Here is a 12,760-nt window from a genome sequence, read left to right on the forward strand (position 1 = left end):
TTGAGCATCACATAGATGATCAAAAATAGGTATTTACAACATCATCCCGAAGGATAGATCCATAGATGTCTGAAATTCACTGTAGTGCCACATTCCATATAAGTAACTGACATCTTAGAATAGGGGAAGAGATATAATTGTATGAGAGTTGAAATATAACTACAGGAGTACAGAAGTAGGTTAGGAAAAGATATGCATCACTTTACGAAAAAGTATTTATTATGTACACGAATGCAATATTCTTTGAAAAACAATACACATCACTTTGCATTTTATCACTTGGGCATCTTACAGCATTCAGTGCTAAGAATGCATAGCAGAAGAAACTGCAATTCTGCACAGTGCGCACAGGGCAGCAGTAACCAAAAATGCTGGGAGAAAGGCCCAAAGCAAGACTATGGAGAAGCAGCTGCAAGTGGAGAAAAGAACTGCTGTGCAAAGAAGAGGTTAGATACCATGTAGCCTGACACACCCAGACACACACGTACAGATGCAAGTGGATGGAAGAACTGTTGCTACTGCTGAGAAGGGGATGCCTGACACATTCTTTACTATAACTTGCACAAAAGGACAGATCTTCGTATACTTTCCAGTTCACAATATAACCTTCAAAATGTGTCGCTGTGAAACCTCCCAAAACAGTCCAGAAATGTTGCTACAAAAAGTTAAGTTGTCTGCATGCTACTCATCTGGCCGTAGCTATAATTATTCGCTATTACTAATCTTTGGGTACCTGAGAACCACAACTGAGAGGATCCCGAAAGCAAACTATACATTATATGATGAATAAGGCTCTGTAAAAATGTGCATTAATCCTGAGAAATAGCAAGGACATTTGAAGTGCAACCTTTACACTTGATAGTTAGGCCTATTTTAATTGTGCACAATTGCTATATAAATGAACAGAGTTCTGTTATGTTTTTATTTTCCTACAGAAACATTTATATATAATGCCACAGCATCCCGATATCTGCTTGGTTAGGTTTCCATTGTGGGGATAGGAGGTCTAGGTCTTTAGAAGCTACTGGAGGGCAGGATCCCAATGCACACCAAAGACAGACACACAAAAACACTGCAAACATCTAGACGTTTTGAGGCTCTGCCATGGACTGAGGGAGGCAGATTAAGCATTACTTGGAACAAATATAAGAAGTCTTAAAATGAGAACTGCTCTCTAAAGGTTAGCTCCTAACTAGAGGGCCGGCAAAAGAAAACATGATAAAAATGTGATTAAGAAAGAAAAGTCTCAGAACAAGCCTCTGGTCGTAATTTTGGAGAAGAGTGGCCAACACAGAAAAAGTTGTAAGCTCTGAATGTGCACAATGGCCACAAGGCTGAAGAGCCAATGTTTGCCCCTTTTGACACTCTCCAAGACAGGGAAACTGACGGCAGGAAACGGTCTTCAACATCCTTTCTTCCACTGGAAGACCACCATTCGGCACATCAGTAAAAGAAGTGAAGGTCCTGGGCGGCGAATAGCTTTCGGTCTCACCACATCGACATTAATAGCAACTACTGGCCTTGCTTCTTTGAAAGGTACCTGCAAAAAAGAAATTGACACAAAAACTCAAATAGACATAAGAAACCACTCCTACTAAGGATTTCTAGACTGTCAGAGAATTTCAGCTCTCTATTAAGGCTGTGCCCTCATCCATTTTGGTGATCGTAATAAAATGACTTGCTTGTAATCCTAAATCCTCCATAAGCATTATCATTATATTCATAAACACTAGACTTTTGCCCACCTTCTGTAAAGGTAATATCTTTACTTTAAAACTTCTCATGCCAATCTGAAGCACAAACACGAGGTGCAGTGCGTGTTTTGTTACAGAGCTCTCAAGGTTCTTGATTCAATGTGTGATGGTTCTGTGCATCCTAGTAGTCTTTTTTTAATCCCATCATAAAGAAAGGACTGTAAATACCAAGTGCAAAGAAAAAACCCAGATTGGCTATCCTGTGGAATGACAGAAATGGTGAGCGAGCTCTGCCTAACAGATCAGTTAGCCTACAGAAAAATCAATGTTTTAACTGCTAATACATTTTACGAAACTTGAACACGTTTCTAAGCAAAAAATATAACGTGTAAATGTATAGGCATTTATATAGCGCACTACTTACCCGTAGGGTCCCAAGGTCCCTTAATGGGTATCTCCAGGGTGAGACCAGGCATCCCCGGCGGTCTGGTGGGGCCATTAGTGAAGATGAGGCAAGCTAATGCCCAGAGTTGCCGAGTGTGATCGCTGATCAGAGTGGGCACCGAGGCGAGAGAATTATCGAGTCCGCGACCCTGGTCCAGAAACCTGCCGCGCCGGGAATCGAACCCTGGTCCTGGGCCGTCCTCTGCTCTCGGGTCTGCCGCCTCTAACCAGTGAGCCACACTACTTCACTAACCACTTTAGTTTGAAAAATTAAAGACATGCGCTGATCAATGGATTTATTATTTCTTAAAAAGGGGGGCCTTTTTGGGAGTGAATACACAAGGGGACCACACAATGTCACCAAGTTTAAAATACTGAGACTCCATGCCACAGAAAATGTAATGCTATCGTGCACAAAAACAAACTAAGTGTTCAGAGAAGAGGACATTAGGTACATTCCTTAGGGATGATAAAAGTCTTCTTTTGCAAAAACAATTGTCTGGTTTTGATGCCAGAGCTTTGGTAATGCCGGAATGCTGAAAGTTTTGGGGTCAGTCCTCCAATGAAAATTGGAGGACATTATTACAGATTACGGTAATGCCACTTGTATAGGGGCATAATAGTCGCATTGCGTCAACTAGTCATAGCAAAACCAAAAAAATTAGAAGACATTGACACTAGAGGATTCTATGGTTAGATGTAGGAATGGAAAATCTCTACATTTTCTCAATTATGGTTATGATCATCAGTGTAAACATAATAAAGTCACTGTTTAACTAGAAAGCAAATAACTTCCGTTTTGGTTGTTTATGCATAACGGTCCAATTTCAGGTGATAAATTGGTAGATCCAGACATAACATTAATTTGAAACTGAGCTCATTTTTGTTTTGTTCATATGCATACGCACATGCACGCTAATTAGAACTCACTTAAAATATAACAAACCCTTCTTTGATTCCTCCCTTAGGACGGGATGAAAAATGTTAAGCAGATAAATAACATCCACATAGTAAAAGAATTGGACTGCTCCTCTTAAGCAACCAGCCTGTTCCTCAGTCTCATAATGAAGTGTAGTAACAGTGCCAAGTTAACTTCGGCAGCTGAATAGTACATGGATTTTAAGCATTTACTCTAGAATCATTCTCCTGACAAGGGTACTTATCGGATAGACAGCGATTTGATAATCAGTATCTCAAGTAAGTACATTTTGCTTCTTCATTGTGGGACATTAATATTAATAAATACGAGAATAGCAAATCAAACCTTATAGGGTTTAGGAGGTGGTGGAAAGAGAAAAATGAACAAGCAGCATGTAAAAGATAAGGAGAGCCTAATTAAATTCTGCAGCTAGGCTCCACCCACTTGGGTGTCTGCTTTGGAGTCAAAATCCAAACAGCAGTTTTTGACAAACGTATGAACTAATTTCCACGCAGCCACTACGCAAATCTCATTACATGGCACATTCCCAAATGCAACACTATTAAATGTTTTAAGTCTAGGTTGAGGTGGATAGAGACATACTCGGAAAGGGAATGCTGGCCCCTGAGAGCATATGATAAAAGAAATGGTCTTCTGACTGTACATTTTTCATCATTTTAACAATCTTGGATGATCATAACGATTATTAATGAAAAGCTACTTAGTTTTCATAATCTCTTTGACCAAATCAATGTAATATTGAAGGCTTCTTTTTAAGTCTACAGCATATGGGGATTTTTCCACATTTGAAGACAGATTTGGGGAAAAGGTAAATTAATTGTATACGTCACACAAAAACCTATTATTAAAATTATGGAGTACCATTACATTCGGGGAGGAAATGTTATTTGCTGTTAGCGCGGCAGATTCACAAGCTTTGCGCACTCTGCCGTCTAGTGTTGGAAATGGCTATTGCAAGTTGACGTTCTTCCCAGTACAAGCTTCTATTTCAACATGGTCCGTACCCGAAACCCACAACGGACCAGGACACAAACTCCACACTTTAGGTTGTTTTCCCTCCAAAAGGTGAGAGAAATTCTGAAAAGTGAAGTAGGAAAATATGTATGTACAGGTAGACTGGGAAAGTGTGAAGGATGCATTTGTAGTGATGAGAAACATATGAAACGTAAGCTTGCATTAGAGGAGTTGGGATGGCACATGCGAGTCTACAGCACTACAAGCCAAGTATCATCTTCTGTTTGTAGCATCTATTGCTGTAGATAACTTCTTTTCAGTCAAAGCAAAATGTTCTTACCCTAAAGCTGTGGCTTGAGAGGAGATGTTCGGACTAAAGAATTAAGCACAGATTGGCCATCCTGTGCTTTTTGACAGGCATTGACGTCTACCTAATAATGCTTTATTAAATTGTGCAGCCTGGACCATGTTGCTGCTTTCCAGATGTCTACAAGAGATATGCAAGGAAAAAAAGCCCTAGTGACACCGTTTTGGCGAGTGGAATGTAGTCTAGGCGTGGAGTATAGTATTCATCTTGCAATCTCCGATTTTGAAAGCCGTTTACCCAATGGTATTTAACAAATGCAAGAGTTGCTTTGCTTTCCAACTAATTTGGTATGAACAATGTACTGCATTTTTACATCTAATGTGTGTAAAGGTCTTTCTGCAACCAACTGAGAATATGGAAAGAAAATCGGAAGTTCAATTGTTTGATTGACATTTGATATAAATTGCAAATGTGCCCTTAGAATGACTTGATTATAAAGAACCTTGCAATTCATTAAGTCTACATAAGGAAGTAACCGCTATTAGGAAGGCAAATTTCCGTGAGAAAAACTGCATCTGACAGGAATGTAACAGCTCGAAGGAGGTCCCCATGAGTAGTGTTAAGAACAACATCAAAGTCCTTAAAGGGACTGGTGATGTCCTTTGTTAGATAACTCGTTTTAAGATCCACCAGGAATGTTTAGACAAATTATATAAATAGAGACAGATGTCTATTCTGCATGTAAGCTGCGACAGCTACCAAATAAAATCTAAAGGAGGTGTATTCTAGGCATGATTATTGAAACTCAAACAGTGTCTAGCACTGAAGCTCTGAAGAGGTTGTCTGTCTCTACTGACAGCAGTGTACAAACCTTTTCAATTCTGCAGCTTAACAAGCTCTTTTAACAAGGCTCATTGTATTGAGGTTTTGTTGTTGAAGTTCATTCTAATGTCACATTAGGTCTCCTCTCAGGGGTAACTTCTCATGTGAGTGAATGAACTAAGCTTGGGAAGGTTGCATTTTGAGGTGTTGAACAGATGGACGGTAGGCATCCTCCATTTCTGGAAGTACAGCTGAAGTAGATGTGTATTCATCTCCCACTTTAATGCTGTTTTCTGCTTGGCAGGTCCACAAAGGTGTCATCAAGCCTCAGCAGATGCTCCGCTAGAAGCAAACCCTGGTGATAAATGGGAAAGAGCCATATCATTTGCCTCAATGTTGACAACTGGAGTGAATTGATTTTGACTAATACATTGACATTGCATGGACTATCTGTATGAGGACGGTCTTGCTGCGAATTCGTCTAACACTTAGTGCCTAGTGCATTGTCGTCGGCTTTAAGAAACTGATGTGTATTTTTTCTTGTTGCCGATCCATGCATTCCGAGTCATTTGCCGGTAAGCTGGTCGGAGGCAGAGATACACTACATCCGTGTTCAGGACCCATTAATTTTATCGCATCACATTATCCTGCTATGGCATTTAGAAATTAGTATGGCGATTGCTTATAGGTTTATCTTCTCTTTAGAATAAGACGGATAGACTCATCAGACCTCCTACCAGTATGAATAGCTAAGAAACAGAGACTGATAACTAAGGAAAACAACAGATAAAATAAAGAAATCAGACGTACCGGTCTCAATACCAAGATCAATATTTTAAATCTGAAGACTCATCTTTTTAGAAAAAGTGCCAATACAGGACTGCAAATCATAGCTCCAAATCTAAACGGATGAAGAGCGATGTTAGTGTAGATTAGTGAAGAATTCAGCACAGTAAACCACTGGTAAGAAAATCCTGAAGAAGGCATTTGCCGAAACGCGTTGGTGGTATTCTACAAATCATTACCAGTGTTGGAATACACAGCTTTAAAATCATCATGTTAAATTGTGTAATAACTGTACAGATTAGGATTAATACAATGTAATGTTTGAACATCTACTGTATATGAGTTGGTACAGTTTTATATTATATAAATATTTACTTCTTCTATGACACTCTTTAATCAATTTATATATGTGGATCTAACCAGGGCAAACAGTGTTGAAATGTATACTTTTTTTTATAACTTGAAGCTAACTGTGTATAAATCGAAATTATTTATATATGGAAAATGCTACTTACCAGTATGCATCTGTTCTTGGCATGTAGGGCTGCTGACATTCATATCTTAGCATAGATCACCGCCAAATGTTGGGTCCGGATGTTTGCACTTTGTTGTCCTGGAAGAGTCTTCGAAGTATCACGATATAGGTGACTCCTCCCCTGGACTACAGTGCGCATGGGCATCTTCTCCATCTTCAGATTGTTTTTCGCCATTGTGGCAAAGATGGAGTATAGAAAAGTAAGAGATGACCATGTAAATGTATGTAGATAGAATTACTGCAGCTGTGACAGTCACCGGGGAGGAGGGTGGGCGATATGAATGTCAGCAGCCCTACATGCCAAGAACAGATGCATACTGGTAAGTAGCATTTTCCGTTTGAGGCATGTGAGCTGCTGAATTCATATCTTAGCATAGACTGTATTAGCAGTATCTCCTCTAGAGGTGGGCACCTGTACCAGCTGCAGCAGTTTGAAGAAGAGTTTTGAGGACAGCCTGGCCTACAGCAGCTTGCTGCTTTGCTTGCACATCTACACAGTAGTGTTTAGTGAATGTGTATGGTAGACCATGTAGCTGCTCTACATAGGTCTTCTAGTGGAATTTTTCCTAGGAAAGCCATGGATGCCCCCATTTTGCACGTTGAGTGGGCTTTTGGGGGACTGTTAAGAGTGCGCTTAGCCTTTTGATAGCATATCTGAATGCATTTAACTATCCATCTGGCTATCCCGGTTTTTGAAATGGGGTTATCCTTATGTTGTGGTGAAAAAGCAACAAATAGTTGTTTTGTCTTTCTGAATGATTTTGTTCTATCAACGTAATATAGCAGAGCCCTTTTTACATCTAGTGTGTGTAGGGCTCTTTCAGCCACTGACTGCGGGTTTTGAAAGAAAACTGGCAATTCTATTGACTGATTGATATGGAAAGTGGATATAACTTTTGGCATAAACTTGGGGTTAGTACGGAGCACTACTTTATTGTGGTGTATTTGTATGAAAGGATCTTGAATGGTTCGTGCTTGTAACTCACTCACTCACCTGAGGGAGGTAATGGCAATTAAAAATGCCACCTTCCATGTTAAGAATTGTAATTCACATGAATGGAGTGGTTCGAAAGGTGGCCCCATAAGTCTGGTAAGTACTACGTTTAAGTTCCAGACTGGCGCCGGTGGATGTTTTGGAGGGATAATTCTTTTAAGTCCTTCCATAAAAGCTTTGATAAGTGGTATTCTGAACAGGGACACGTGTTGTCTGTTTTGGAGATATGCTGCTATAGCAGCAAGGTGTAGCCTTATGGAAGAGTATGCTAGGTTGCATCTATGCAGATGTAACAAGTAACATATTATGTTTTGGATGGAGGCATCTAATGGATTGATTTGGTTATTATTGCAATAAATTACAAATCTTTTCCATTTAGCTGCGTAGCATGCTCTAGTAGTTGGGCGTCTTGCTTCCTTGATAATGTTCATACAGTCTGGAAGCAAGTTAAGATATCCGAACTCTAAGACTTCAGGAGCCAGATCGCTAGGTTCCTCTGACTAGGATCTGGGTGTCTGATTTCTCCATGGTTCTGAGTTAGTAGCTGTGGCGATAGTCGCAGTCTTTGGTGGGATACTATTGATAGTTCTAGGAGCGTCGTGTACCATGGCTGTCTTGCCCATGTGGGAGCAACCAGGATCATTGTGAGTGACTGTTGCTTTAGTTTGCATGCCACTAATGGAATCAGTGGTGTTGGTGGAAAAGCGTACGCAAATCTGCTTGACCAGTTCATCCATATCGCATTGCCTTGTGACAACTGATGTGGGAACCTGGCGGCAAAGGACTGGCATTTTGAGTTTTCTTTTGTGGCAAACAGATCTATCTCTGGATGTCCCCACTTTTGGAAGAATGGTTGGAGAACTTGAGGGTCAATCTCCCATTCGTGTATCTGTTGGCTGTGTCTGCTTAGTAGATCTGTGATCTGATTGTATTTTCCTGGGAGGTGTTCTGCCATGAGATAGATGTTTTTTGGAATTGCCCACTTCCATATGCTCTGTGCTAGGTGAGACAACTGCAGAGAGTGTGTCCCTCCCTGTTTCTGGATATAGTACATGGCTGTCCGGATGAACACAGCCTTGTTGTACAAGTATTTCTGGAATGCTTTCATTGCTAGAAATACTGCAAGTAACTCTAAGTGGTTTATATGCAGTGTCTTTTGCTTGACTGTCCAGAGCCCTTGGATTGTGTATTGAAGTAGGTGGGCTCCCCAACCTGTTAGTGATGCGTCCGCTGTTAATATTACTTGTGGAACTGGCTCTTGGAACAGTCACCCCTAAGGAAAGATTTTGTGGGTTCCACCACTGCAGAGAGTTGTAAGTGCGACGGTCTACCAACACCAGGTCTTTTAGATGTCCTTGAGCTTGGTTCCACTGCCGTGCTAGGCATTCCTGCAATGGATGCATTTGAAGTTGGTAATGAGGGACAATGAATATGCCTGAGGCCATCATGCCAATAAGCTGCATGAACACTCGAGCTGGCAAGGAGTGTTGTGGCTGAAATCTTTGAATCAGAGACTGCATGTTGGCTATCCTGGCTGGATTTGGATATGCCTTTGCCACCGAGGTATCTATTGTTGCTCCCAGATATTGTTGTATGTGGGAGGGCTGCAGATGTGATTTTGGGTAATTTATGGAAAATCCCAGACTGTGCAGTAGCTGGAATGTCTGTGACGTATGGTTTGCACACTGCGCGTATGAGTTGGCTTTTATGAGCCAATTGTCCAGGTAGGGGAACACATGGATGTGTTGCCTTCTTAGGTGTGCTGCTACTACTGCTAGGTATTTTGTGAAAACCCTTGGTGGTGTAGTAACCCAGAAGGGGAGAACTTTGAATTGATAGGGGTGACCTATTGTGAACCGGAGGTATTTCCTGTGAGCTGGATGTATAGGTATGTGAAAATATGCATCCTTGAGGTCTAATGTGGCGATGAAGTCGCCTTGTTGGAGTAATGGGAGTACTTGTTGTAGAGTGATCATATGGAAGAGTATGTATTGGTTCAGAGGTCTGAGGTCCAATATTGGTCATAGGGACCCGTCTTTTTTGGGAATAAGGAAGTATAGGGAGTATAATCCTGTCCCCTGATGTTGAAAAGGGACTGGCTCTATGGCTCCCTTCTCCAGCATGGATGTCACCTCTTGTTGTAACAGCGTGATGTGTTCTTTGGACAATGGACGGTGTTTGGGTGGTATGTTGGGTGGAGTAGAAGTGAGGTCCAGGTAATAACCATATTGGATAATTTGTCTCACCCACCTGTCTGTCTGTAATAATTGCTTTCCAGACTGGTAGGAATTGTGTTTTTCTGCCTCCGACTGGTGTTGAGTGGTCTGGAGGGAGTGTGAACAAGTCACTGTTTGGTGGCGGTGGAGGCTCTGGTGTTGTTGCCTCCACATCCTCTGCCCTTGTTATTGTCGCCTCTATAACATCCTCTATTGGAGCCCTTATTAAAGGTGCTCTGAGTATTACTTTTGAATGTAGAGGAAGTTTGGGAGGTGTTGCCTCTACCTGAGCCTCGAAAGGAGGAGCGGCAAAAGGAACTCCTAGATTGTTGAAACTGAAGTGCGCCCATAGACTTAGCAGTATCAGTATCTTTTTTCAGCTTTTCCAAGATGGGGTCTACTGCAGGACCAAACAAGAAATCTTGGTTAACTGGCTGGTTGAGGATCGTTGACTGCACTTCATTCTTAAATCCGGAAATGCGTAGCCACGCATGCCGGCGTAGTAACACGCTAGTGTTGATGGACCTGGCTGCTGTGTCGGCTGCGTCAAGTGCACATTTAATGGAAGCGTTTGTGATAAATTTGCCTTCCTGTATGAGGTCGTTAGCTTTAAAAGGTTCTGGCAGGTGTTGTAGTAAACCCACCAGTTGGTCATAATGTGCTCTATCGTAGCGTGCTAATAGAGCTTGAGTGTTTGCAATTCTCCAAGTGTTTGCTGCTTGGGATGCCACTCTTTTGCTTGAGTCTTCTAATATCTTTGACTCCTTGTCAGGAGGGGGAGCATCTCCTGTTTGTGAATTAGCTCGCTTTCGAGCCTTTTATACAACTAGTGAGTCTAAAGGCAACTGTGACTTAATATAAGAAGGGTCTGTAGGGGCTGCCTTATACTTCTTCTCAATTCTGGGATTGAGGACAGGCGCTCTGGCTGGGTCTTTGAATAGGTCTGGCGCATGTTTTAGTACCCCTTTTAACATAGGAAGTGTACGTACATTCTTTTCTGAAATTGGAAAAGTATCAAATAGGAAGTCCTCTTCTATTGGGTCAGTGTGCATATCTACATTATGATATTTAGCTGCCCTATCCACTAATTGGTTAAAGACAATGGTGTTGTCAGTAGGCAACGGCTTTGTAGAGGTGTCAGGGATGGGTTGTGAGTCGTATGTATCATAAGGATCATTTGGTCATCCTATGTGTTCTCCTGTATATCTTGATGCTCAGGTTCTAGAAAGTTATCTTGAGGATCTTCTTCTATGTTTTCTGCCTCATAACCTGATGTAGGAGAGTAAGCACAAAAGGCATGTTAGGATAGAAAGGAGGAGTAAAAGTCCTTGAAAGGGATGTTCCAAAGTCTTTCTTCTTTGGAGGGCCAGGGGAAGAAGTGTCAGTGTCCAATGGCCTCTTCTTCCTGTGGTAAACTGTTACGCGTGCTGTTTCAGGGTCTATATACAGTTTAGGTTGTTCTTCGCTCACTGGATCAGGATGGAAAAGTTCTTCCTCAACTGTCCGTGGTTTTGGTGCTGATGATTTTGGCTTAGTCACTTGTTTCTGGTGAGTCTTTGGCTCGAGGGCCTTCGGCTGTGGAGCTTTTTTCGGCTCTACCACCGTTTTCGGGTCGGTGATCTTTTCCGGGTCGGTGACCTTTTTCGGGTCGGCGACTTCCTTTTGTTAGACGTCTTTTGTTGGCTTTACCGCCTTTTTTGGTTCGGCGACCTTCTTTGGTTCGACGACCTTTTTCGGATCGACGGGTGTTTTGGTTCGATATCCTTTTTCGGATTGACCGGTGTTATCGTAGACTCAACTGCCTTCTTCTGGTCGACAGGATTTTTAGTGTGACCTGTTTTTTGGAGGTCAACACTCTTTCGGCCTTTGTCGGGTCGACTATTCTTTTGGGATCGACGACCCTTTTTGTTTCAACGCCCTTTTTTGTATCGACGATTTTCTTCGGCTTGACAACCTTTTTCGGTTCAGCGGCATTTTTGGGAAGAGTGAAGCTCGTTCCCGGGGTACCAGAAGGCTTGGGTTTGGTCTTCAGAGGCAAGCCGGAAGGCAGGGCCTCTGAAGGAGTTTGTCGATCTCGGCTAAGGCCTTTAGGCAATGCTTCGACGGGAGCCTTGTCTTGAGATGGAAGCGGGGTTGGGGGCTTGGTACACACGGTTTGCCCCGGTGTGATCTGGTCAGCGGAGTCCAACTGGTCTTCTACGGTGACAATTTCTAGGTCGGAGTCCGCCGCTTCTGGGAGGTCCTGTACGTCTTCGAAAATGTTCTCCGGTTCCGGTGCCTGCCGCTGCATCTCTTGTCTAGCGGCCCTTCGGTTCCGGATAGTTTTCTTCAACCGGAACTGAGCACAAGCTGGACAGTTTTCCTCATTGTGTTCGGAGATAGGCACTTGTTGCATACTGTATGTTTATCAGTATGTGGGAATTTGGAGTGACATTGTGGGCACCTTTTAAACGGGGTCCTTTCCATCTGCAGCAGGCCCATGCAGCGTCGAAAAGGCCCACCGGCCCGCGTAGACAACCAGGTCGAGATGGAAAGTCTTATCGAGTCAAGGGGTACCAAATGAGAACAATACTGTCGAGGTACAAGGCCTTTTGGCCATAGAAAGTTGAAAAGTTTCAGTTCCGAAGTTGGAGTTGAGGAATAGCATCCGAACCCACTGGCGGAAAAAACAATCTGAAGATGAAGAAGATGCCCATGCGCACTGTAGTCCAGGGGAGGAATTCACCTATCTCGTGATACTTCAAAGACTCTTCCAAGACAACAAAGTGCAAACATCCGAACCCAACACTAGGCGGCGATCTATGCTAAGATATGAATTCAGGAGCCCACGTGCCTCGAACATATATTTTCTATTAAAAAAAAAACAAAAAGAATAATAAAATCAAAAATATTTTTCTATGTTATGTGTTCTAATGTGTCTCACATTGTTGTGTGTCTAGTGTTTTTACGACCCTTTATAGTAAATCAGCACTGAGCCCGATGCATAAACTTTTCCAATGAGATAAATGGGAAAGAGCCACATCATTTGCCTCAATGTTGACAACTGGAGTTAATTGATTTTGACTAAT

At 42.2% G+C, this 12,760-nt stretch overlaps 1 protein-coding gene across 4 annotated transcripts in view; it reads right to left on the minus strand.

Annotated features, from left to right (window-relative positions):
• Window positions 1-201: 201 nt before the first annotated feature.
• UBLCP1 (ubiquitin like domain containing CTD phosphatase 1) overlaps window positions 202-12,760 on the minus strand; it is a 261,687-nt gene continuing 249,128 nt past the window's right edge. For all 4 annotated transcript variants that reach the window (XM_086931215.1, XM_086931213.1, XM_086931214.1 and 1 more), the window contains exon 11: window positions 202-1,540. In XM_086931215.1, the coding sequence (XP_086787341.1) occupies window positions 1,513-1,540 (28 nt within the window). In that variant the 3' untranslated portion in view covers window positions 202-1,512. The remainder of the gene's footprint in view (window positions 1,541-12,760) is intronic.

The sequence above is a fragment of the Lissotriton vulgaris genome, chromosome 7, assembly GCF_964263255.1.
Source record: "Lissotriton vulgaris chromosome 7, aLisVul1.2, whole genome shotgun sequence".
Lineage (NCBI taxonomy): Eukaryota > Metazoa > Chordata > Amphibia > Caudata > Salamandridae > Lissotriton > Lissotriton vulgaris.